The 27,912-nt window shown below is 34.0% G+C and overlaps 5 protein-coding genes across 7 annotated transcripts in view; 2 read left to right on the top strand and 3 right to left on the bottom strand.

Moving 5' to 3' along the window:
• LOC123312846 (serine/threonine-protein kinase N) overlaps window positions 1-18,968 on the bottom strand; it is a 63,228-nt gene extending 44,260 nt beyond the window's left edge. For 2 of the 3 annotated variants that reach the window (XM_044897374.1, XM_044897392.1), the window contains exon 1: window positions 10,325-10,685. In XM_044897374.1, the coding sequence (XP_044753309.1) occupies window positions 10,325-10,411 (87 nt within the window). In that variant the 5' untranslated portion in view covers window positions 10,412-10,685. Of the gene's footprint in view, window positions 1-10,324; window positions 10,686-18,512 lie in introns of those variants that run through there. The other variant, XM_044897383.1, reaches the window with a different exon arrangement.
• Window positions 18,969-19,052: 84 nt separating this feature from the next.
• Window positions 19,053-19,763, top strand: LOC123312861 (cytochrome c oxidase assembly protein COX16 homolog, mitochondrial). The gene is made up of 2 exons (XM_044897418.1): window positions 19,053-19,377; window positions 19,442-19,763. Exons 1-2 carry the CDS (start codon window positions 19,265-19,267, stop codon window positions 19,644-19,646), a joined length of 318 nt encoding a protein of 105 aa, XP_044753353.1. The 5' UTR covers window positions 19,053-19,264; the 3' UTR covers window positions 19,647-19,763.
• A 74-nt stretch (window positions 19,764-19,837) lies between these two features.
• On the bottom strand, window positions 19,838-22,796 carry LOC123312856 (conserved oligomeric Golgi complex subunit 6). Its single transcript, XM_044897407.1, has 9 exons — window positions 22,637-22,796; window positions 22,301-22,575; window positions 21,993-22,230; window positions 21,688-21,812; window positions 21,310-21,533; window positions 21,061-21,221; window positions 20,762-20,989; window positions 20,251-20,574; window positions 19,838-20,183 (listed from the first exon to the last, which is right to left on the bottom strand). The coding sequence occupies exons 1-9, from the start codon at window positions 22,709-22,711 to the stop codon at window positions 19,944-19,946; spliced, it is 1,890 nt and encodes a 629-aa protein (XP_044753342.1). The 5' UTR covers window positions 22,712-22,796; the 3' UTR covers window positions 19,838-19,943.
• An 89-nt stretch (window positions 22,797-22,885) lies between these two features.
• On the top strand, window positions 22,886-25,388 carry LOC123314702 (prolyl endopeptidase). The gene has a single exon (XM_044900009.1). It carries the CDS (start codon window positions 23,065-23,067, stop codon window positions 25,264-25,266), a length of 2,202 nt encoding a protein of 733 aa, XP_044755944.1. The 5' UTR covers window positions 22,886-23,064; the 3' UTR covers window positions 25,267-25,388.
• A 1,113-nt stretch (window positions 25,389-26,501) lies between these two features.
• On the bottom strand, window positions 26,502-27,590 carry LOC123312095 (ras-related protein Rab-21). The gene is made up of 3 exons (XM_044896328.1): window positions 27,282-27,590; window positions 26,938-27,224; window positions 26,502-26,736 (listed from the first exon to the last, which is right to left on the bottom strand). The coding sequence occupies exons 1-3, from the start codon at window positions 27,417-27,419 to the stop codon at window positions 26,511-26,513; spliced, it is 651 nt and encodes a 216-aa protein (XP_044752263.1). The 5' UTR covers window positions 27,420-27,590; the 3' UTR covers window positions 26,502-26,510.
• Window positions 27,591-27,912: the final 322 nt, after the last annotated feature.

The raw sequence follows: 27,912 nt of genomic DNA, 5'->3' as shown, positions 1-27,912 counted from the left end.
AATCAATTTCCTAGATTCAACAATGATTCGAAGAGATATTTATGTAGGTACATATATATTTGAAAAAAAAAATATATGTCAAACCAACCTGGTCAGAAATATATTTAAATTTCAATTCATATACACTAATGAATTATAAAACAAATGCTATTTCTGCGTTAGCTGATTGTTCTTCAAAATTACGCTAAATCGACTTAGGACTGGCCATGGTCGGTGTAATAGCGTGCTCTTCAGGTGAAATGAGGGATTTTGAAAATATGGATACTAATTTGTCATAATCTTTTTTTCGAAAAATTTGATAATCAGGCTGTAATTCAAAAATCGCTTGAGTGGTTGCGCATATCATACATCAAATCAGTGTAGAATTGAACGAAGAATTCGAATATGCATAAATATACAGGGTGTTGCATTTGAAAGAAGGAAGTTACATTCGTTTCCGGTAAAACCGGAAGTAGATTCCGCTTGAAAATATTTTACAATTCAAGTTCATGTACAGCCTGGGCAAAATTCATTGTCTACTGAGGGGATCTCGAGAACTATAGCAGCTAGAAGAAAACGGATGAACACATTCTCGAGCTCTATTTTCATGACTTATCCAAATCTAAAACAGAACTGGCTTATCATTTCTAGATTTTGAGTTATAAACGAAAATTGTGATTTTGACGATTTCGAAAAGTTCCCATAACTTCTTTGTGTTTGATGTTACAGATCTGAATCTTAACCTTCTTAGTCACTTTTATATGTAGATTCTACTGGCAGAATCTTTTTTCCAATTCAATAACAAATTCAATGAAAGTTTGCATTCAAAAGAATGAAAGTTAGCCTAATGTTTCGCAATAAAAAATATTTGGTGCCCGTCAGTGGATGCTACGTAATAAAGTGCCTGTAGTAGGTTCAAGTTTGATATCTGTAACTTCAAAGACAAAAAGGTGTATGAGAACTTTTCGAAATCGTCAAAGTTTCATTTTTTGCTGATAACTCAAAAACGGTTTTCACCATTCTTTGTTTCTCTGAAAAAGAGCTCGAGAATGTGTCATCCGTTTTCTTCCAGCTGCCATAGTTCTCGAATTTCACTCAGTAGACAACGAATTTTGCCCACCCTGTCCCCTTAAACAAAAATCAGAACCTCGAATCTTCAAGTCAATTATTTCCTCGAATACGTCACACAAAAATCAGCCTGTATATTGCTTAAGGGTCAAAATTTGAAATTTTTCCCCAAAAAAATATGGCTAAAAAAGATATCGATCTCTGATAGAGAACGTTTGTAGATCACAAGAAGTGGATTAAAAATTTGACGGGGAAGGCGATTTTGCTCGAAATCGTCCTGTGAAAATATCAGAATTCGTCAATGTGAGGTGAGGATCCACATTGACGTGCCATGCCCTCATTCTGCATCGACACTAGTGTCTGAGTCTTCTTATTATCGTTTCATTAATAAAAGGACTGTTACTTTCGCTCGAGTTCCTTCCGACCAACTTCGCCTTCTAGCAAACGAAAGTTTGTCTCACTTTCGGGTCGATCGGTAAAAGGAAGGTGATAATTCCGTTTTGTTTCATTGTCGTCCGTAATTAAGAGTTACATACGTGGGAGCCATTGTTTATCGTGTTGTTAAAATTCGCTTTTTTTAAAGCAGTTAATGAACGCTACTCATGTTTCAGATGAATGATGTGAAATAATTTTATTGTTCGGCTGTTGCGCATTGAGCAATTTCACACATAGATTGTATATTGTTTATTTTCAGTCACTAGGAGGTGACGTATGCTCTCACAACTACTATTGAAGGTAGTTTTGAAAGGTTCATGGTTCATGGTTAGTTGAGAATTAAAACTATTCAAAATTTAAAAACAATTAATTGCAAGACACCTCAAGTTGAATGTATTCTGAATAAATACCGAATTCTTAGATATTTTCACAAACTGCTTGAGGATATTTGAACGAGATTCGGAAAAAATATACAACCCATTAAGAGGAGTTTATACCACGGGACTTTCTCGCCATCCGTATAAGGCGTAAAGGGGAAAAGACTACCAGAATGTGGTGTATTGCCAGAACCTTTGAACGATAAGTAGAAGTTACGAATATTACAATAGTTTCCAATTCCGTCGAAAAGATGGCAACACGAACGGCTTTTTTCAATTTCACCAGGATACGAAAAGTAGCCAATGGCGAGACTTTTCGAGAAATTTCTTCATGTGGAAATTCATAGAAGAGATAATTACAACCCGGAAAGTTAATAACATGAATGAATATTTTTGTTCTTCAACGAAATTTTTTTTTCCTTTTGACGAATAAATAAATTTCTGACTTTCCGAGATGACTAACTGATTGAATTGAATTATAATAAAAATCCCATATAAATAAGTGGTTTCTGAGGTAAGATATTCATTTTCTCTTTTTGAACTGACCACAAAAAAGGTTTAGACCTCTCTTAAGGTAAGCGCACATACAACGGCATCGGACGGACGGTACGCATCGGAGTAAATTACTTTCAATGGAACTGAATGGAGCAACGCACATATGTGCGGACGGCAGGCATCGCATCGCATCGCATCCGACGGAATTGAGGAACGAGAATCAAATTCCGACCGATGCGTGCTGTGCCGGCCGATCCCGACATATGTGCTATACCAATCGGAGATTGCCGCGGCATCTGCGTCATTTTCCAAGTCTCTACATGCAGCGGCTTGTACGGGTAGTCATACGAAATACGAATTCACGGCAGAAGCACGAGTTTTCAGGAGAACTTAATACTGCGCGTACAAAATTATAATGAATTGTACAATTTAACCCTTTCCAGCCCAATGATGCCATATGGCATCATTGGGTTAACAGTGTCCATTTCATTAGAACAGAAAGCTATTCCACAATGAGCTCTGTATGATTTGTATCTATCGTTCATTGGCAGATGACATTACCAAAATTTGGGTCAGATACAGAAGTTTGATAAGGAGAAATTTATGTTCAGTCGGCAATACGGTTCGCCAAAAGCCACGTGCATAAGTGATTATTATTAATTTTTTTACTGTTATTATAACCCAAAATTCCGCCATATCTGTGTAAACGGTAAAGTTGCCCTATGTCTAACAAAAAATAAAAGTTGTTTCACCTCATTTCATGTAAATAAATAATATAACTCTTTGATTCTACTAATTTTATTTATTATTCATTCCAAAGTGCCATCAAGTCAATATTTTACTAAAGACTTTAAAAAAAAAATTTTTTTCCTCACCAATGTGTTTAGTATACTTCTTGTACATAATTATTGTTGAGTTTTTTCAGTGGGCGGATAATAATTCGGGCTGGAAAGGGTTAAGTGACAGAAATTATAGCAACCATTTTTTTTTTCGTTCTTCATCAAGTCCGGAAATAAATAAACATATTCTCCAAAATCCTTCCTTTTTTACATATGTCATGTATCCACATTCGTCTACGCTTTTGAAACTCTTCTTCCTCCAGAACAAACGCTCTTTCTCACCGCTTGAAGACATATTCGCAACTTATCTATTCCTCCGGCGATTCCGATGTTATATGTGCGATACCTTCATAAAAATTCCGCCGCTGCCGTGCCGTTCCTTCCATGCCGTCCGTCCGATGCCGATGTATGTGCGCTTACCTTTAAGGTGATTATTTTACGTTGAATACCTCGTCTTCAGCAATAACAGTAGCGTGCGTATCGACTTTTCATATTTTTGAAGAACAAAAAAAAAATAGTACGCCAGTGATTTTTTCAAAATAAGGTCCATTTCTACAATTCTCATTCAATTTAAAACAAAAAAGTATCTTCATTTTTGTCTAGTATAACCCCCTTTTCAAGGAAAATTTGAAAACCGTTTGTTATTCAAAAAATACTCGAGTACCTAGAGCACTCGAACAAGGAATTTGATAACATCCACAAGCTTTTCAAATTGCAAAATTGTTGAAAAAGGCTGCCTCCAGCTCTTGTTGTTGGAAAAGATTTAAAGCCCTGTATCTTAGAAACGATCCATTTACGGGCAGGACCTTTCCGACACCAAATACTCAGAGATTAATATCCTGAGTTTGTTCGCAATGTTTATGAAACGCCCTGTATACAGGGTGAGTCTTTGATTCGTACAAATATTTTAGTGTAGATTCTTGAGGTCAAAAGAAACACTTTTTTCCTATACCATTTTTTCCGATAAAAAGATATAGCCATTTGAAGCTTTCGTAATGAGCTGTGCCACCCCTAGAAAAGCAAAATTACCTTCAGAATAACTAGCTATATCTGTGGATCTTTTGAACAGAGTTGCATTAGGTCAAAGCACCCATTTTTTCGAATTTCCCAGATATTTTTTATTTTCGAACACCAAATTACTCGAAAACGGCGCATTATACGAGGAAATATTTATGTAGAATACTTTTATTTTGCAAAACGTTCAAATAATCATTAGATAGCGACCAGTTTAGTTTCAAGAGTTGGGTTCTTTGAATTTTTGGTATTTTTATGGTAGGTAATGGTCATAATGAGAAAACTGGAAAACTTGGGTGATATTTTGTGTTCGAAAAATATTCATCGAATAAATGAAAAACTATATTCTGAAATTCATTTCATTCGATAAAACCGTTTGTGAGGTAGAACTATGTAAAAATAACATTTTTTATGGTCTTCTAACAGCCTGTATCTTTTAAACTGACCCGAATCGGAAAACATGGTAAAGGAAAAAAGTGTTTGTTTTGACCTCGAGAATCCACTGTTAAAATATTTGTACGAGTCAAAGACTCACCTCGGGGTTCATAAAGCCTGATCAGGGAATCAACGTTTGATTGGCCAACAGACGTCAATTTGATTTCAATCGATAATTCAGTCATGATCATTCAGAATATCATTCTCGAATCAAATTATGATGTTTATACGTTCATTAAATTATTCTCAATTGCTACTTCTTCAATATATTCAGCAATGAAAAGGTGTCAGTGATTTCGTTTCAGAAATCAAGTGACTGTCAAATCGTTGATCGCACAATCAAAGATTTATGAAACCCGCTGTAACCCTGTATAGACAAATTATAATTACAGGATGATTTTTTATGCTCGATTCCAATAATGAACAAACGGATGATCAACTCTTCCATAGCACGAAAGAAAGACCATGATTGAAACTAAATTAATTTCCCAACGTTTTCTCGCAAATTAAACGGTACACAATAAAATGCACCTCAATACAAAAGGAGATGTTATTTATACTCAACAAATTGCACGTGAAGAGACAACCTCTATTATCCAGAGCAATTACCAATTACAAATTGCGAAACATACTATCGAGATCTACCGCAATCTCGACATCTTTTGTTTTCGTCAGAGGATGAGGAGTGTTCAGCAATTGACTTTCCTTCGAACAATATTGTTTATTGTTTACTGAACAGAAGCGTAATTAGTTATTAATGAATTATGTCAAGTACACCGAAAAGGCGGACCGGTAAATCAATGTAATTATGGAAGGGATCCAGACAGTGGATATATTCCTAAAAAAATTAAGATGACTCGAAATCAGTCATATAGGTGGTCTCACTAAACATACAGGCTGTTTTTTAAATAGGGTACGTAACTTCTGGAACGTTTAATGCCAGTAAAGTGAAGCTTACCTCACACCTAGAGTCACAGTGAAGGTTATACTTTTGTAAACGAGTGTGTCGAAGAAGATCCGGAAATTGAATACAGGGTTTGAGATTCGGTGTATGCACAGTTGAGATAAAATATGAATGCAAGTAAATATCTTCAGAAAGAAAGGGACGAAACTTTGCAGCCAAGAACAATTACGCATAGTTCTTTGATGCTATAAAATTTGTTACTACTGTACTTCCGATTTCAGTGAAAATACTCTCAACTTTTTCATTTCAAATTCCTATGGGACATCCAATATAAATATTATTGCAAATTTTGGAAGGTCCTCTTATTTAGGATTCATTCATGTACTAAGTGAGGTGAAAGTAATTAAAGAAAAGAGAAAAAAGCCTGAGAACTGTAATTTAATTTTGGTACTTCAGACTAATGATGGTATTCTGCTTTCATCTGTAAGACAATCTGTAATTTTTCATAAGCTTATAGAAAAATTGCAATTCTGGACGTTTTTAGTGATCTGTAGCTTACAGCAATCCTCAACTATTTACGATAAGCGACATACGTAAGAGACATATGAATCTTGAATGGATCGTGGTATTATGTTCTTTTTTTTTGTAAAAAAGTACTACCCATTTCATTAACACGAATAAATCACAGTAAGAATCTCAGTATATTTATTAATTCTCTATAAATATTGAATTGATTTGGTCATTACTGAAAATCCAACTGAAGAACTGAATTACATGAAAATAACTCTTGTACAATTTATCAAAATTAAATTTAGCTATAAAAAGGCAGGCTCCTTCATAACGTTCATCAAATAAAATAGGTACCACAATTTGCCTTCGACTGACGCATACCAAACTCCAATTTTTTTGGATGCTGCAAGGATACCATATAATAAATTTTTTCAATTTTCTGATAACATGTCTATCTTTATGGAAACAAATTGATGCCTTTGTTTCAAAATCGTGTGGCACATGCCAACAGATACTCCAGCCACTTGAGATAAAACCCAAACAGCGGTTCGTGGAGCTTCTGTCATTATATTTTCATTATTGCTAAATACGAGGCTAAATAACTCTGGAAGTTTTCTTCATATCTGTTTCGTCAACACATCGCAAAACAGTACTTTAGAAAGATTGATAATAATCTACATCTACAGGAACATTGGGATACTTCTATGAAGTTGCTGGAACATTTAAGAATATTTCCACTCTCCTTCTATTTTCTCCCCAATTTTGAAGTAGGATTCGATAGTCAATCCTTTTTACACGTCCTCAAAAACCATCTTTATCATTTGCTGATAATTTTAATTCAACAACAATCCAAAATGCTAACTGGACAGTTCACCTGGAAAATAACTAAGAAGAAGAAGTTAAGAATTACGTTTAGACAAGAAATATCGACGTTCTAAATTTTGGATGCGAGTACAATTTGGAGCAGATTCTAACAATAATCCAAGAACTTCATATTCTCAATTGCATTCAGCTATCGAAATGATCAGTTTTTGCGTCCAATGACCAATTGAGTTTTATAATAATATATTTCGAAAAGGTCCGTAGAACGTAGGCGTATTGTACTGTACCCACGATGGACGCAAAATGTGTGCAGACTCCTTCTAGAAGAATAATATAATATAAATCTTTCATCGTCATGCAGTAAATTTGATTTACGATTATAAGATATTCAAATAAGGAAAATCGTCTGCTGGCTATTGACCGGACTAGTTATGCTCATTGCTCTTACAGGCTGGAGAACAAAAAGAAAATTTGTTAGACTCATGATTTGTAGTACGAATGTGTTACGTTCTCTCATTGTAAGGTTATCGAAAATTTGAGAGTCATATGACCTATTCTTCCAGGAATTTTGTTTCTGCTACATATTAAAATCAGGTTATGTATTAGCTTTATATTATTTTAAATTGAATTTTTTTTTTTTTTCATTTTACTTCTTCATTTTCAGTATCAAAATTTCAAAAGTATTCTGGATAATAAAAATGATCTTGATCAGGAAAACGGTTCTGTTATTTTTGTATCATTTCCTTCAATGAATACAAAATCAAAAATTATATGATCACATATAGGACAGGAGACTTCAGAAATCGAAAACTGAAATTTAGAAATATATTTAACGATTTCGATATTAAACGATATTAACACTGTCTTCAAGGATCTTTCTGGCATGCAGGCATTTCGAGCGGCATTTTAGGATAGGATGATTCATGTCGACTCATGTAATCACCCTTTTAATAAACTTAATAAGAGTACTACATATTTTATAAAGCGTCCTCCTGCTTCATCCATGCACAATATTTGCTTGAATTGTTGTATAATGGAATATACGGAATATAGTTTTTTATTGATGTGATGAATCTTCTCTGAATACAAAATTTTCTTCATAATGGTAAGTCACATATCATAAAAATAAGGTTGAAAGGTCACTAATGAATATCTGACCATTTAGGAAAATAAAAGTCTTCTTCAAATTTTCTCGTATAATGCGCCGTAATTTGATATTAAAAAATTGGGTACTTTGGCTGAATGCAACTGTGTAAAAGTTGTGTCATAAATTGTTATTCTGCAGGGAATTTTGTTTCTCCACGAGTGGTTTAGAGCATTATGAAAACTTTAGATGGCTATATCCTTTTATCTGGGCTGAATCGGAAGAAATTGCATAGAAAAACATAGAAAAATTTTTCTTTTGACCTCCAGAATCTACTGTAAAAATATATGTACAGGTCGGGCAGAATTCGATTGGATTGAATGGCAGCTCTGTAAACGTAAGAGCTAGGAAAAAATGGATGGCACATTTCCTACCTCTATTTTCTAAAGATTGTTAATAGTCAAAACCCCATCCCCCTACCTTCTTCTGTTTGCAAGTTATAAGTGAAAACTCATTTTTCGGCTCTTCGTAGTGGTGCCTCTATTCACTAAAGTACCAGTGATATCGAAAAACAAATGTTACATTCTACAGACACCTTTTCATGTAGAATGCAGTGGCGTAGTCGAATATTTTTTTCAGTCTGCCACTTAAGTGATATAGTAGTAGTAGTAATTTTTATTTTTTTTAATATAAGCCCTGTGTTATTTTTACATATTCCAGTTCCATATTTTTTTCTGATTCAGAATATATAACATACGTCGTGTCTCTGATTGTTCTTCCAATAAAGAAACTCAAAAACTAGTTCGGTCAAGTTGGCAGGTCATTTCACTGATAGTATGATAATGAACTTTATGCTCCTAAATTGTATTAGTTTATTAAATGACACAGGCTTTGTCCTTAGTGGATTTCCTTAGGTTTATTATTCAGATATTAAAATTGTAACAACCTTGTAGATTTCAAAGAATGAATCTCATTATTATTACTAATATGAGAGCTTTTTCAATATGGAATGAATCATTTTCAGGAAATTTTATAAACTTGGATTCAACTAAATATGTTCCGAAACCTTTTCAACTAGTAAATAATCTGAATACCAGTACCACAGCCTTTTCAAACACCTTCACAAATAAGGCTGTGCCACTACTAGTAGAGGTTTATAGGTGAATATGAAGAAATTCTTAAAATTTCCTCATTTCTAGAGCATCTTCTCGGATATCCGAGAAGAAAAGTGATCTCCAAAATCGCTCATAACCTGACACAACATAAGAGCATAAAGTTCATTATCATATTATCAATGAAAATGAACTGCCCACTTGACCGAACTAGTTTTTGAGTTTTTTTATTGGAAGAACAATTAGAGATACGACCTATATTATATACTCTGAATCAGAAAAAAATATGGGACTGGAATTTGTTAAAATAACATAAAGTTTATATTTAAAAAAATCACCGAAGTGGCGGACTGAAAAAAATCTTTGACTACGCCACTGCATTCTACATGAAAGAGTGTCTGAAGAATGCCACATTTGTTTTTGGATATCATTGATTTTTTACGAAATAAAAGCACCAGTACGAAGAGCCGAAAAATGAGTTGTAAGTGTAAATATATTGCAACACAAATGTAAAAAAACTAAACAAAACAAAGGTACTTTGATTTCTTTCATTCTTTGGTGATTTCTTTGTGGAAATAACGTAAATAATAATATCTTGCGAAAAATCGGCATATTTCCTGCTGCCAATGCGCCGCTTGTATCTATTCACAATTTTCCCAATTCACCCTATGAAACAACAAAATAAATGAATGAGATCCGTGTTGCCGTTCGATTTATAAACAACCTTGTTTCATGCCATATCTAATATTCCAATATCCCACATATCCAAAAGAAAAAATTACACATGCACAAAGTGAAACACATATAGTGTATAAGGGCCATACAAAATCGAGCTTTTACTCTCCTGAATTCGTTAATTTTTCCTGTCAATTCAAACGCTTTGGTCACAGCAAACTCAACAGGAATTAATTGTTAAACTAACCGAAAAGAAGCTACACAGTCTTATAAGTTTGTCCCTTTACTCATAAATGGTAAGAAACGAAGAAATCTGCAAGGGGGGTAATTGTCCCAAGTTACAAGACTGTCCCAAGTCACCCGAATTTACCTGTATCAGTTTTTCTCTGTCGTTATTAACAAAGCTGAAGGTTTGGAAGTCTTTTATTTAAAATATTTCCTATTTTTGGCGTAACGGTGGAATATGATAATTTGAAAATGTTTATAATCAATGTTTCAGTAGTTTCGATACGAAACCTTCAGGAAGCATCAAGTGAGTGAGAATAGTGACACAGTTACTACATAACATAACATACCCAAAACACGTTCAATCCATTTAAAGAACCCGAATATCCGTTATGATGAAAAACCGCCAAATTGGTCACCGATTTCCTAAGCAACATAATTTTCCATACGCCAACCCCGTAAAACGAGACCACTCACACACTCACTCACTTTTTGACCGGCACAACACAACAAGCGCGGATACTAGAAATTCCTAGGTCGCCGTCGACTATCATGATTCAAGATCGACAAACTGCCGGTTCATGCAAATTTAGAAAGTGCAATCCGGAGGATCGGGCCACGGAAAGAGGACAGCTACGAAGAAGACGTAGCCGCCGAGGGTCATGGTTTGATTTCGTGCCGTGTTCTCTTAGCGAGGCTACGTGAATGACAGAAGATTTTGGCACCGAAAAATTTCAGCAACTTATATGGAACGAGAGGTCACGGTCGGTTATCGTTAAACAAGTCATTCGATACCGATACATCGGGCAAGGTTTCAGAAGGATACTGAACGATAGTACCTACGTTTCATGATTTAGGCAATAGGTTATCGGAGAATCTGAGGAATCCAATTAGATTCGAAATACTGATCTGCAAATGCATATACGGGCAGCTAGAAGTGGGAAGTTGAGTACTCCAAGCTTAAGTAGCAGCAAAAAACACCGCACGCAAAATTCGATTGTATTGAATGTCAGCTCTGTAACCGTAAAAGCAAGGGAAAAATGATTTTCAAACGATGGATAATGGCCAAAACTGCATCCCTCTATCTTCTTCTATATTCAAGTTATAAGTGAAAACTCATTTTTCAGCTCTTCGGATTGGTGCCTCTATTCAGTAAAGTTTCAGTGATATCGTGAAACAAACATCACATTCTACAGATACTTTTTCATCTAGAATTCGGTGGCGTAGATGAAAATATTTTGCAGTCCGCCACTTCAATGATATAGTGGTAACCGAGGTGGTAACTTTCATCATTTTAAATATGAAATCTATGTTATTTTTTACATTATTATTATTCCAGTCCCATATTTTTTCTGATTCAGAATATATAATTATAAGAATATATAGGTAATATAACTGCGCACTTATCGCTAGCAGCTCAGAGGATCTACACTATCTACAGATGTTAGGTCCTTTCGTTTGCATAAAAAGTGTAGCACTTTTCTACACTCGATTTTAGTATTCGTTTGCTTATTAGATTTACACCATTGTAAAGGAGGTGTGGTTTATCTACATCTCCTTTTGACTATGTGTAGATAAACTACACTTCCTCTACACTGGTGTAAATCAAATCGAGTGTAGTAAAGTGCTACACTTTTTATGCAAACGAAAGGACCTAATGTTGGACACCTATAAACATACAGGATGACAATTTAAAAACTTGCCAGGCCAATTATGTCGCGACAAGGACTATGGTTTGCAAATTTTTATTGATTTATTGAAGTAGTCACAGGACATGACAATTTTAAAATTTGCCCGACCAATTTATTATGTCTCGACAAGGATGTTTTCAAAGAGAAAGCCGAAACAGGTCAATTTATAAAGGGAGGGGGACATATTTTGAGCAAAATTATAAGCCGAAATCTCCTTAAACCTAGGTGTAGGGGCTATCACCTCTAAATTCTTCATGGGGAATAGAGGGTGAGCTAAACTTCAATGGAAAGACAATATGTCTCTCTATATAATACCATTGTCTTCTAATTGATGTATAACTCACCCTCTATTCCCTATTAAGAATTTAGGGGTGACGACCCCTACACCTAAGTTTGAGGAGATTTTGTCTTACAATTCTGCTAAACATGTCCCCTCCGAATAAAAATTGACCTGTTCCGGCATTTTCTCTGAAAACATCCTTGTCGAGACATAATTGCCCTGGCAAGTTTTAAAATTGTCAGCCCCTATAACTACTTCAAGGACTCAATGAAAATTTGCAAACCATAGTATTCATATAGAGGGCCAAGTGATCTTTCAATTAAGGTATAGCTCACCCCCTATTCCCTATTGAGAATTTAGGGGTGATAGCCCCTACACCTAGGGTTGAGGAGATTTCGGCTTACAATTCTGCTAAACATGTCCCCTCCGAATAAAAATTGACCTGTTCCGGCATTTTCTCTGAAAACATCCTTGTCGAGACATAATTGCCCTGGCAAGTTTTAAAATTGTCAGCCCCTGTAACTACTTCAAGGACTCAATAAAAATTTGCAAACCATAGTATTCATGTAGAGGGTCAAGTGATCTTTCAATTAAGGTATAGCTCACCCCCTTTTCCCTATTGAGAATTTAGGGGTGATAGCTCCTACACCTAGGGTTGAGGAGATTTCGGCTTACACTTCTGCTCAAAATATGTTAACCTACGAATATAAATTGATATGTTCCGGCATTTTCTCTGAAATCATCCTTGTCGTGGCATAATTGGACTGGTAAATTGTCACCTGTATACAGGAAGCTTTAGGCCTTAGACTCAATATTGACAAAACCTAAATCCGCCATAAAGCCTTCAGATATCAGCCTGGAGGATGAAACTCTAGAATAGGTAGAGCAGTTCAAATACTTGGGCTAACCTGGACACGGAAATACACAACCGTATCAGTTCAGCATCACGGGCATTCTGGAAGCTAAAGGTCAGTGTGTTTCAAAATCAGGACCTCAATCTGAAGACCAAGACAGCTGTTTACAAAGCAGTGGTCCTCCCAACGCTTCTTTAAAGAAGTGAAAGTTGGACGCCCTAGAGGTGACATATTAAACAGCTTAAACAAACGCAACGTCATCTGAGACAAATAATGCACATCAGATGGTTCCACAAAGTTTCAATGCGGTAGTCTTGCAGCGCGCGAGTTGTATAACAATTGAGACTCAAGTAACGAGGGCCCGAATCAGTTAGAGCGGTCACATTCTGAGAATACAAAACCAAGACTGCCCAAAATAGCTCTGTATGGCAAATTCACAGAGGGAGCTCGGCAACCAGGAGGCCAGTATAAGCGGTTTAAGGATATAGTGCATCGATCCTTAAAATCAGTTAATGCCAATCATAACTGGGAACAACTAGCGTTAGACAGATCACAGTGGAGATCTTTGGTCCACAGTTATAATGGAGACTCGAGAAGAATACAGCGGCGGCCAGGTCTGGTTGGTGACTATCCATGCCCGGAGTGTGGAAGGATCTGTAGGTCACGGCTGGGTCTCTTCAATCACAGGAGGGCACACAGTCGCAAATAGCTCTAAAAAATTATAAGTTTGATCTCACCGATAGTTTTGTTTTTGAGTATTTCTGTAGATTTATTCTCGGTAACGGGATGCACCAATGAATGAATGAATGAATAAGTCGTATTTCTAATTGTCCTTCCAAAAAAAAAAAACCCAAAAACTAGTTCGGTCAAGTTAACCAACACTTTATAGAGAGGTTGAATAAACCGGTCCTAAAAGTGCCTATTCACGCATCGGCGAACTGCAGTCCAGGACTGAAGATACGTAGATTTTCAGTGCAAATGCACTACAATTTTTTGGAGTTTCAGTTCCAACTGACAGTCCTGGACTGCAGGTCGCCGGTGTGTGTTTAGGAACTTTTAGTCAACAAATACGTTTCAACATATTTCAGGACTTTCGGAAATGTCACCATTCGATTAGGTTTGAAAACCTCCACCTCCAACACACTTCTTACAGGATGTCCCAGAAGTCAATAATTCATCACCGTATTCTACGATAGAATAGCGGGATAGTGCAACATTTCCAAAAACGTGAGAGCCAAAGTCTGGCAAAACAGGCCAAACCGGAGAATGCAGCGGCAAAACTTTTTCCATATTTAATTTCGTTGTTGTTATGGGGATAAATCGGAAAAGTTTCAGAAATAGAGCCTGATAACTTCCGAGATTTGGCGCCCATCCAATAAGTGATCCTCGAGCTGATCTTATTCGAGACTGCTTGACTCAAGTTGTATTTGAATATGTTACGAGCAATGTAAATAATTGGGCATTGTTCATAATGCCCGGGCAATTTAAAAAATGCCCAAATGGATATGACAAAATGATAAATTATGTTCCAAATATTACCATGCCCGATCATTATGTATAATGCTGAAAGTCAAGTGGGCAATTTAAAAATCATTTTTATTCATATTTCTTATAAAGAAAACAAATTTTTATATACCTTTCTGACAAAGTAACAAAAAATAACAAATTTCACATGCTGACAAACAAACCGGTGGCGATGAAATAAGTACAAACAAAACTTAAGTCCAAATAAAAATAATGTATTAGATATGTACGTACTTATAAATTTATATTCACATAAAATGTCAATATGTAGCAATACCTACATAGAGGGTGTATTTATTAGAGCATCTTCCACTTTGGTGGCATTTGGAGTTACATAGCTTTTTTTTACGACACTTGCACTAATCGGATTTACAGCTACCTTTACAGCCACATCTACTATAGTTCTGGCCCTCTTTCTTGGATGACAATCTTGCACATTCTCATAGTGGAATCTCTGTATGTGGAATATCTTCGCCATATATAAACTTCTCATTACAAATTGTAAATTGGTTCCGGGCATAAAGTTACCCGGCGTGTTTCATGCCGTAGTACCTCCTCATCATGATGACTTGGACCTGGTAGCTCCGCTAACACATGTGGTTTATTTTGGAGAAGACCCTCTTCTTCAGACTGTAAATTGATCTGATCTTTTACTAAAACTTTTTAGACCAACTTTTAACTTTGTCCCAAACATGGCCTCGTACGGAGTTACAGTTGATGCCATTAAGATGAGCCACGGCCCTCTTAACCCTTAAGAGGGCTGTGGATGAGCTCTGTTCTTCGTTAGCTGACACTTAATCAAAGTGCCCAAAGAAATAATAGCGGAATTTATAATGACCGGGCAATGTGAGAAATTATCGTAAAGTATTTCGAATTTATCAACATGCCCAATTTTAATGGTCATTATTCATAATAACCAAGCATTATGAATACTGACCTAAATAATTAAATTGCCCGTAACAAATGTATACACATACTCCCTGCTATAATAGCAATCTTACTGATGGTGATGAAATTTTCGAGTGGGTTTTTTGAAAAACAATTTTGTATTAAAAAAAAAAAAACATATTATGTAGGTACCCATTATGTTTTTACAAGTCGAAGTGGACGGTTATTTATTCACGCTCATAACAGAAAATCATTAGTACAGCAATATTTCATATCAACATCGGAAATTCATAAAATGAAACGAACACTATTTTTCGTATTGAGAAATGGTGATTTATTCAGAAAAGGATATGTCGTGGTAGATGAAAATGATTCTGTTTCAAGTTTCATAATACCACTAGAGAAAACTCGCTATGCGTTGAATGAAGATTAGGTCTCCACAGAGCTTTTTTTGTGTTTCAGTATTTGGCTTGATAAAACCTACCCTAAAATCGGTCAAGCCCCTTCCAAATAAACATTCTGGATCCGCTACTGACCAAGAATCGTTTTTAGGACAATTCTCGAAAAATGAACTATGTTCAACATTTTTGAGACAGCGAGGGAACCAGAGATTTCTATGACGAAGGTTGATTGTGAGATAAATTTTGGTGTGGAAACTTCGAAGAGGTGAATGTCTTTATAATCGCGCTGGTATGGTTCAAAAACAATAGATCTCTGGCAATTAATCACCACCTTTCGTGCGATTCATTTTCAATTGTTTTCCAGATAAATATTGCATCCACCGATAATTATCTGATTATTCTGAAATATCTTTGACATACATAAATTCGTGTACAATATTAAGTACATTTCCAAGATTCTGCCATTATGATAGTGGAAAAGATTGGCCACCTGCAGTGTCTGGATTTAACATTAGTTAAGAACCTAAGTGCTAGGCAATAGTCCTCCACAAACAAACCAAAATACAGATTAAAAGGCCCCATATAAAAGAAACATCATATTGATCGGATATACAGGGTGTCCCGTAAAGACCACGTCAAACGAAAACGGCAAGTAGATCAGAATGTGTTCTACCTGATGTGAAAAAATCGTTCATATGAAAGTCTCACAGTTTTAGAGATATTTGATGTTTTATGAAAATGTTGAATTTTTTCACTTAAAATGCTTTCTCTCTTGCGGAAGCTACAATTAAATACTTTTCGAATCAGTTTTTTTTTCCGCAAATTTTGTTGAATGACTACTCCAATTCATGCAATGAAAAATACCACAAAATATTATACAGGGATTCTAAAAAAAAAAATTGAAATTCATGTTCTGAAGGAAGTGTTTTTTGTGCTGAATTCTATCTGACGTGGTATAAAAAAAAGACACTAGACCTTTTCTGCATATTACGTTGAAAAGTTGCCCATTTCGTGAGGATTCCGAAAAGGTGATAACCTTCTTCACGAAAAAAGATATTTGAATGTTTATCGAAATTGGAGCATTTCTATGAAAAACTGATTTTTTCACCTTTTCCATAAATATGCAGAAAAGGTCTAGTGTCTTTTTTTTATACCACGTCGGATAGAATTCAGCACAAAAAAACACTTCCTTCAGAACATGAATTTTAATTTTTTTGTTCAGAATCCCTGTATAATATTTTGTGGTATTTTTCATTGCATGAATTGGAGTAATCATTCAACAAAATTTACGGAAAAAAAACTGATTCTAAAAGTATTTAATTGTAGCCTCCGCGAGAGAGAAAGCATTCTAAGTGAAAAAATTCAACATTTTCATAAAACATCAAATATCTCGAAAAGTGTGAGACTTTCATATGAACGATTTTTTCACATCAGGTAGAGCACATTCTGATCTACTTTCCGTTTTCGTTTGATGTGGTCTTTACAGGACACCCTGTATACTCAAAGATATTCTCAAATCGAGTCTCAAATATATTGTATCTCAGAAACTATTAGCAATATTACACTCAAAATATTGCGAGAACCTTTGAAACACTATTTCAGGGCCTAGTACGTGTTTCCAACTGGATCGAATCCGTACTTTTGGAAATATGTATAGAGAATTTTTTTTCGGAAAGCTCCTGACTCACATTAGGGCTTTCCGAGGGGCTTTCCCAATTTTTCCCGTTCTTCTCGTTAATTATTTTATTATCAACCCTTGAAAATGAAAATTAAGGACTCTTGGTAATTAAAGCACACAAAATGCGATTAATACTTGGATAAATACCTACTCATCGCAAATTTTATCGATAGAATTATTTAATTTTATATTTTTTGTTTACATGGTACCTATAAATTTCTTAGCAATTCGAGTTCAGTGAATAAATCTCGGAATAAATTCGCAAAGAAATCTAGCCAAATTGTAAAATATGGAAACTTACCCAAAGTATAAAATCCTAAGGTAAGCAGTGAAACATATATAAAAAACCATTATGAACAGATATATTTATTTAATGTGAAAATGTTTCTTGAATATTCATCTCTTGATCCCTTTTACCCGAAAATAAATTTCATTCTAAGTCTCGAACTGAGCAATGAAATTAAATATATGTATTAATATAATACATAATAATAAATTCATTGTAGATACTACATCAGGCTACAGGTACGTGAGGATTCACCTGTTGATCCTCAAATGATGGAAAATACTGTGACGCTAATCGATCAAAGGAAACTTGTAATCTTTCAATTATTAACGTTTAAATATTGATTACTTTATTGCATTTCTATCGATATTCAATCTTTATGTAAATGTATATGAACAAAATCTTATCTAAACCAAACAAAGGTAGATACAAACATTTCAATATTACTTTAGAACTAATTACATTATTTCAGGGATACAAACCCAACATAGACAACTTGATTTGAATTTTAACTGCAACGAATTAATTGAATCTATTAATAATTAGCATCATTATTTTTGGGATTAGTCCGTGTTATATATGTGTATATACATATAATAATTAATTCTTTCACATTAGACCTCGTAACGTAAAAGAAATTTAGAAATCAGTCCATAGCAGAAATTTTGTCATCCAACTATTATCCTTCAACTATTTTAGATAATGAGAATAGTCTAAAAAGGTAATAACAAAAAAACTATAATCAATTCGAATAACAAGTTAACCTTAAATTCTGTACATCTGCCAAATAATCGAAGGTTATAACGCAATGAACAGCTAAAAATCAGAGAATAAACATCTACACGAATTAGGAGTATTTGTTAAATGTTCAATGAAATATCTGAAAGACTGTAGAAGAAAGCCTTTGATATAAACAAAAATGTTTCCCTTTCTCACCTGATAATATGAATCCGCCATTTTGAATGCAATTCACATTACAGGATAATTATTCGGGTGTAAAACGAATATATGTCCAAAATTAAACAAAAATCCATTTCACAACTTCACTTCACTAATTGTAGAGCATAATGTCTCGAATTTATTAATATAAAAGCCTATATCTTCAAAATAATCCTTTGATCTAACGGGACGACAGTAATAAAAAGCATAACGTTCACTACTTTGCCGACCAGCATAAACTAATAACAACAATCAAAATTTCATTGGTGGAAATCAAATGTCGCGTATTTCTAACGGGTAGACAACAGGTGCCGTCTTTGTTGGGAGTTTGAAAAAATAACTTTGATAAGAATAATAATTGAGAATTAGGAAGAGACAAATATAAATATAATATAAATAAAGATTGTCCATAAATCTTAGAAGTCACTGAAGAATATTATGACGTTGATATATTTGTCAAAAAGTCTTTGTGAATGCGGATGTGCATTTGCTAAATTAACCTGTTCAATATTTTCAATTTTAATCAATTCCGACTAAATGTTTTTAGTCTAAATCTTCAGATGCATACGTCAATTTTTTAAGTTTGAGAAAATCGAAACCAGTAAAGCCGAATTGAGACATGAATGTAGAACTCGGAAGTACTTATCTATTCTGTGACGTAGATTAAATAACCTAGCGAGTAGAGAGAATGAAACCAAAATACCAAAAAAATACTTAAAATTTTTGAATTGGAGCGACTGACTGCAGATATGAAATTAGCCATCCCAGAATTTTGCAAATCTTCATTTTTCAAAAGAGGATTGCCTTTTTTCATTATATGTATAGGAGGCTCATTTGGACTGAAAGGCTTCACTTCACTGAGGTAAAAAGAATTGAAAATCATTGTATCCAAAGGTTATACATTAAATTTCAACTATTATTCATAGATATGAATATTCTAACAAGAGTTCAATTTCCCGTGAGGATTTTGAAAAAGAAGGTATTAAGATGAAGCCACCCACAGAGGTGACATTAGAAGCCGAATATGAAAAATTGCAGACAATGGATATTGATAATTGGGAAAACGTAAGGGGTCCAAGACCATGGGAAGAAGGAAGTATAGAGGAAAATAGAACACGATCTAAAAAGTGATTTTATGTATTCATAAAGAATTTGACATCTAGATCAAAACAATTAAATTAATTCCTTTTTAACAATGTACATTGATAATAGTTGGTTGTATAATAAATAATTGTTGATTTGAACGAATATTCAAGGTTCAATGAATTTAATAATATCCAATTTTCCTCAAGAAATTGATAATATATAATCAAATATGGATGTAACAACAGAATTCCTTTATTTACATGATATATTATAAATTCATTATTCTCTATTAAAACCTTTCAATAATCACTTCAAAAATTATAGAAAACTTTCGGCTTATGTTCACAAAAAATGTTTATTCAATGACTTAGTTAATTCTTCGGGGGTTTTGTTTAAAATGAGCATAGGATTTTCATACAGATTTGATGGATTATTGACACCTTCATAAAGTTGTTTGTATACAGCTATCAAAAGATCAAACGCCCTTTTCTGTATGGTATGCTTATGCTTTGATGATAAAAGTAAGTTAATCTGGGGAAGTAATGAGGATTCCGGATTTGAAATCAAGTAATCCAGTTTTTCCTGAAAAAATTAATGATCAATTATTCAATCTGCCTATTTGAGAGGAGATATTAACATCCTAACTCACCAAAAATTTCTTCAAGTTGCTCGGCTCCATCCCAGGAATGCTAGACAAAGGGCCATGACTCTGATCCTGCAGTATCGTATATATTGGGCCCAGAGATAAATTGGCCACCAACGAACTGGCCTGTTCAGATGTCAGTGTGTCAATTTGCGCATCCGATTGGGCCTGGAGCCTCTCTAATCTGTCGTCCATGAATTCATACAAGGACAAATGGGTAAACATTGAATACATGCAATTCAATAAATAAACAGCCATATCTGTCGGTGGCAGCCTAGATGCTTGTTCGTTAACAGCTCTCAATGTTGGTTCTAGTATAGTTTGAGCTATCTGAAATATTGTTGGATTGTTGTTATGGGTTCATTAATATTTTGATAGATTTTTAATCACAAATTGTACCAGGTGTTCAACTTTAAGAAAAAAACTTCCTATGAACGATTGTCTTGAAACTTTTGACATACAGAGTGATAAAGTTTTTGAGTAGGCGAATATTTGTTCTCTATGATTGTTGACTCACTTTCATCATATCAGTTTCCCTGCCTTCACTCATATTAGCAGTAGATAAAAGGTCCCTCAATATGGCCAATATGTGGATTATTGCAGGGGTAGGGGACAAATCTCTTTGGGGAGCCTCAATTCTGATCAACATATTACTTATTTGTTGACTGAGGGTTGACAAAAATGTCTTCTCACTTGAATTCTGCAACTCTGTGAGCGTTATTTCTAAAGCTCCACCTGAAACGACCTGAAAAAATTTTCTTTCATCTGGTAATAATGAACACCTGCTCGGAACTTAGTATTAATTTTCGTGTTTACCTTGCATATGCATTTTTTATAATATCTTATCAAATTTGTAACAGAGTATATAACAGCAGCGTTATTAGAAGTGTTTAGAATTTTATCAACTCTGACTTTGAGAGTTTGACATATCCCTTCACAAATACTATTTAGAGCTTGATTCATATCATTTTCTAATTCTAGAAGAGATGATGTAATCAGTAAAATTACAAATAAAAAAATAACAAATTTGATGAAGTGAGGATTTCAACTGAACAATATGCCCACCTTCAGTTGGCTTACATCGAGAAACGAGCTTATCAATATTGTTTTTCTCAATGGGAATTGATTTGTTCAACCAAACCAGCATATCTGTTACATAGATTTGGGGGTCATGGGATCTGGTTTCTATAGGAGCTGGCTTTCCAGATGGACCTCCTCGGGTCAATGCATTTATAAAATCCCCAACAAGAACGTCTCTTCTAGCAATGCAGTATTCTTCTATAATATATCTAAAGAAATGTATATTCGAAGTCAGTCAAATAAACTTGAATATTATTTTTTTTACAAGTGTAGATAGAAATGAATATCCAAAGATATTGAGATGAACCACGTCTGGTAATAAGTCCTTTCAAACTTAGCACATAACATAATTCATATACTTACTTGAATAAAACTTTTCTTTCCTGCAATCTTTCCATGGTTAAAGTTACTAATTCTGTATAGTCTGGATGATCAATATTTCTACAATAATTTTGAGTCCATCTATACATCCTTTCTAGAGCTCCTTCCTATAAAACAAAAAAGTAATTTAAAAATTTCATTTTTGAATTACGTGAAACGTAAATTTATCACATTATTTCCAATTGAACAAGTTTCTGGTGATTTAATTATGTAAACCAAGTATATATTCCCCGAATGATTGAGAAACCAGTCAAATTTCTTCAACACCAACTATTGATTTGACTTACCTGATGAAGGGTCATTTGCTCCATTATATCAAGAGCCAATGTTTGATGTCCAGTTTGCATCAATAATTTGCAATTCTCATGAATATCATATACTTTATCAAGTACACTGAATATTTCCATCACAATAGGTGAATTTCTATTCTGTTTATTACCATGTAAAATAATAATTTCTTCAGATGTTAACTGGAAGGTTTGCAAAAATGCTCTAACAATTTCTTGTTGTACCTCATTATCCAATCTAAAATTATTTCAATGTATTCAAAATCCTCATAACTTGAATTTTTGATTCGATCGCAATTTCTTCTTACCCTTCCTTTTGTAAAGTGCTGGTCTGATCTAATAGCTGTCTGGTATGTGTTTTAGTGTTCTGAACTCTCGTTGTCATTTCTTGCAGTTGTTTGTTGATTTCCATTACGTCTTTGTAAACTGAATCAAATGAATCCTTAACCTCTCGAAAGGAAGACAAAAAGTTTTCATTGATTTCAAGACTTTGTTTCTCTATCTGGCTCCTAAGATTTCTTCTAGCTTGAATTGTATTCTCCTTGTAGAATGTGGATAACTGTTTGAGAGCATCTAATGTTTCCTTAAATTAGTTAATGCTTAACAGCTTGATGGTACATATGTAATGGACAAGTTATTTCTACCTTATCATTTTCGAATCTAGATTCCAAAACTTTATTCAAGCGACGTGATAATAAGTTTTCCTTATTTTCAGACATTCTTGAATCAGAGACTATAATGAATAGTCGAAATGTAAAAAATGTAAATACAGAGATTCCTCTTTGGTAAATATAACCATTAAACCATTTACACACAGAACATCAACTGCAAATCACAGATGTTGTAACATACATAATTTTTTGGTTGGAATTTCCAACTTCACCTTTTTCCTTTCTCTATGATAGATTCTGTTTTTTATATCAATTAAGATAAGATAAAAAAATAAAAAATTTATCACTCCATAAATCAGTTTAAATTTTTGTTGGCTGTACGTCTAAACTTCTCATCCATCACATAACTAAAAAATAAAGAAAAGCATTAATTTTCTTCAACGAAGAAAATATTCTCTCTGATGAGAATTAAATACGTCGTTATTAAGAGATTTTTTGCTGATTTGAGAACTGGGATTACAAAAAACTCTTCGAACATGAATACTACTTTCGCTTATCCTTTGGCAAAACGGGATGAAACCGTGGTTGAAAATTTTTTTGGAACTGAAATAAAGGATCCTTATAGGTGGTTGGAAGCTCCAGATGCATCAGAAACCAAACAGTTTGTGGAGTTGCAAAATAACTTAACAATGCCCTTTTTGAACGAATGCCAATACAAGGAGTCTATCAGAGAAAAAATTACTAAACTCTGGAATTATCCAAAAGTATCGAATCCTTTTCTACGTGGATCGTTTTATTTCCAGTACAGAAATAGTGGTTTACAAAATCAAAGTGTAATATATAAAATGAAGGAACTGCATAGCGAGGGGGAAGTATTCCTTGATCCAAATACCTTGGCAGAAGATGGAACAATAGCTCTACAGGCCAGTGCTTTTTCAGAAGATGGGAAGACGTTTGCCTACGGAATAAGTAGGAGTGGATCTGATTGGTTGGAAGTAAAGTTCCGTGATGTTGAAACTGGTAATGATTATAATGAAACTCTTAAGAAAGTACGGTATTCTTCATTAACATGGATGAAAGATAATATTGGTTTCTTCTATGGTGGATACTTGGATCAAAAACATTCAGACGGTACTGAGATTGAGTCTAGCGAAAATCAAAAATTATATTATCATAAACTAGGCACCAGTCAAGATGAAGATGTTGTTGTGGTAAAATTTGAAGACCCCCATTTGAGAATGGGAGCATCTGTCAGTTATTGTGGTAACTACTTGGTTGTTACACCTGTGAAAGGGTGCAAAAATAATTTACTCTATATTGGGAAGCTTGAAAAGGGAAAGCAGATTACAGGTGAAATACCTCTCCAACCGATAGTAGAGACATTTAATGCTGATTATGAATATATCACTAATGATGATGATATATTCTATTTTAAAACTAACAGAAATGCTCCAAATTATCACATTATAGCCATAGATTTAAAAAATTGTTCAGAGGATAATTGGAAGGTCATAATTCCCCAACATGAAAAAGATGTAATTGATGATACTGAAACTGTTGGCACCAAATATTTCATTATATCAAAGCTACATGATGTGAAACATATCCTTCATCTATATGAAATCTCCACAGGTAAACTAGTGCATGAATTCAAATTGGATCTTGGTACGATAATGCATATTTCTTGTAAAAGAAAACATAACCAGATGTTTTACAGTTTCTGCTCTTATCTAACACCTTGTATTATATATCAGGTGGATTTTGAAGGCAAAGAAATCAAACAGAAAGTTTACCACGAAACTGTAGTTGGTGATTTTGAAAGAAATAATTATGAAACCAAACAAGTATTTTATGAAAGTAAAGATGGAACCAAAATTCCTATGTTCTTAGTTGCTCAAAAGGGGAAGTTAGACAATCCTGATGGTGACACACCTGTTTGGTTGTATGGTTATGGGGGTTTCAACGTTAGTTTGACCCCATCTTTCGGAGTCTCAAAATTGATTTTCACTAATAACTTCAGAGGAATTTATGCACTAGCTAATATACGAGGTGGTGGGGAATACGGAGACAAATGGCATGATGGGGGACGTTTTGAGAATAAACAAAATTGCTTTGATGACTTTCAATATGCAGCAAAGTACTTAATTGAAAATAGGCATACCAATAGTAAAAAAATAGTGATCCAAGGTGGTTCAAATGGGGGACTCTTAATTGCTGCTTGTATTAACCAGGCTCCAGAACTGTTTGGTGCTGCAATTTGTCAGGTTGGAGTTCTAGATATGCTTCGTTATCATAAGTTCACCATAGGCCACGCCTGGAAGACTGATTATGGTTGTTCATCGGAGGAAGATCAGTTCAAATATCTCATCAAGTACTCTCCTCTTCACAATATTTTCGAGCCAAATGAAGAAAAACAATACCCGTCAACCCTGTTGTTAACAGCTGACCATGATGATCGAGTTGTCCCTCTACATTCCCTGAAATTCATAGCTGAGCTGCAGAGAAAAGCTGGGACCTCCCCACATCAGAAGAACCCCTTGCTTATACGCTTGGAAACCAAAGCAGGTCATGGTAGTGGAAAACCAACATCAAAGATGATCGAGGAATTAACAGACATATTTTGCTTTGTTTCAAAAACTTTGAATATTCCATTTTATTCTTAAATTCATATTTACATACTGTGTGCTAGATGATGTGGCGATTTAATTGTTTTTGAATTTTAAAATTTTGTATCTGTTTGAATTTTTTGTTGTGTTTGATAATAAAATATTTAACTCTTTTGAGAGGTTTCCTTATTTCATATCGTACCTTCTGAAGAATATCCAAAACTGTTAAAGTAGTTCATTTGATTTCCATCCATTAAGGGGAGTTATGCTAGTTTTTTTCAGAGAAACAAAGCATGTTGAAAACGGTATTCTCCTATGATTCTTTGATTTTCAGTTATTATCAAAAAATGAGATTTTGACAATTTCTAAAAGTTCTCATAACATTTTTGTCTTTGAAATTACAGATCTGAAAATTTATTACGTAGAATCCACTAACAAGCTCAAAACAATTTTTCATTTGGAATCATTAGGCAAATTTCGACTTCCGAACTTGTATTGTTTTGCAATACATAGTATGGGATATAGAAATATAAATACCTTAAAAAATGAGGCACGCATTCAAAAAAAATTGTTTAAAAAAAAATGGTTTAAGCCATAAGAAGCAACACTCTCTATTTCAAGAAACATATACTAGATATTTTATTTACAATAGTTTAGAATCACCTAAAATCAACTCATATGCTAGATATTTTATTTACAGTAGTTTAGGATTACTTAAAATCAATTCTGTAACAAATTTTATTGAGAACTTAGTAGATAACAGTAGTTTTATAATATCTACAAAAACTGAAAATATCTATACACACTTTTAAAATCTGATTCTCATGCATAGTTCAATCTTGATAACTATTTGTTTTCATTCAATTTTTACTCGTTTGATTAGTCTAAACGACAAAGATGCTTGAAAGAATTTGAGAAGAAATGTTGAGGTCCAATAGACACACTTCTGAGGTTTCCTCACCATGAAACAAATATCTATTACTGTAGAAATTTAATGATTTCACTTATCTTCTAGATGATTTAATGTACCAACTAGAATAATGTATATGATTTAGATTTACACCATCTCGCATTTGTAAACCTGAACGAATTCAAATCACGGATATTTTTGGGATATGATAGTTTTCCCCTAATTATGGAATGTTGTAGTAAAAAAAATCAACAATACCTTCAGAATTACATTCGTTTGCACAATTATCTGACTTGCAATAAGTCAAATGCTAGGTAACAGGATAATTTTGATGAAAGACATATATTCCAATACCATTGATTTCTATAGGTGATACACAGCCATCTTCGATTTAAGAACTCCCACAGCAATGTTTGGAAGGTTGCTCTACCTGATCATCTTCAACAACAAGAATATTATTTCTCAAAGAATTTTGCCTATTGAGAGAAGTTGTTTTTGCCATTTTATTCTGATGAGCTTCCATCATTTTTTCGGTCAATGTAAAAAACATTTCTTCTACTCCTTGATTTAATTTTGCTGATGTTTCAAAGTATACTGCCCCCACTTTAGAAGCATATCTGAAAAAATCATGATTATTTATAATAGGAAATAAAATACCATTTTCTTTCAACCAGCCTGCCTGATTCTGTAACTTGATATCTAATGGATATGGTAAGAGTATGTTGATTTCTTCCAAAAGAGAAGTTTCATGCAATGATCATAAGTAAATTTTCGATAAGTATCGTGGCTAAAATGAAGAAGTATATGTATTGCCTTACGTTTCTGCATCTTCATAACTAACATGCCTGTCTTTTTCTAAATCAGTCTTGTTTCCCACTATAATGAGGCAAATATCTGTGCCTAACATCCTCCTCAGTTCCTTTACCCAACATTTTACTTTTTGAAACGAATCTTCATCTGTTATATCATAAACTAAAACTGCTCCATTAGATGAACGATAATATATAGGACCTAGGGCATGAAACCTTTCTTGACCTGCTGTATCCCATATTGATAAATTAACTCTTTTTCCATCTATATTCAGCTTCTTATTCAGAAATGAAGCCTAAAATCATTCGATAATCAAGACGAGGATTATTTCCATCATTATGTTTCATCTCACTTGAATTGTACTTATATGATTGTTATTGAATTTATCTTCCACATATCTAAGAACTAAACTAGTTTTTCCAACACATCCTTCACCTAAAAGCACAACTTTGAAATTGAAATAACCAACAGAATTAGTACTATAATTCATTTTTCAATGAATTGTGCTGATGACACTGAGAATTAAGCATTAGATGGTTTTTCTCTCAATCTAGGGAAGCCATTCACAAAACCATTATTTCAATGTGGAATATATGAGGATTCAGAAAATTTATTTGATTTGCTTTTGATTTTAGATTTTACATTCGACAATGACACAAGACAACACAAAAACTTTGAACTGTCATCCTTGTCAAGTGTCAACAGTGTCATAACGATTAACTGATTTCATATAATAATAATTTAATATTGAATGGAAGGAACAACGAATTTCGGTCAAAATTATTGACTTTTCATCAAAACAATCACCTACATTAATTTTTTCATAAGTAAGATATCAAAAGAATAAAATGGTCATTCAAAATTTGAATACTAAACCGGAAGTGAATACAGCCATATCCTTTCATAACCCAAAGGATATAAATTTCTCTCAAGTTTTTGTCTATGCAAACGCAGTGAACAAAATTAGTTGCAGTCGACCTATT

Source organism: Coccinella septempunctata, chromosome 1, assembly GCF_907165205.1.
Source record: "Coccinella septempunctata chromosome 1, icCocSept1.1, whole genome shotgun sequence".
NCBI classification, from domain to species: domain Eukaryota; kingdom Metazoa; phylum Arthropoda; class Insecta; order Coleoptera; family Coccinellidae; genus Coccinella; species Coccinella septempunctata.
This window is presented reverse-complemented; position numbering and strand designations above follow the sequence as displayed.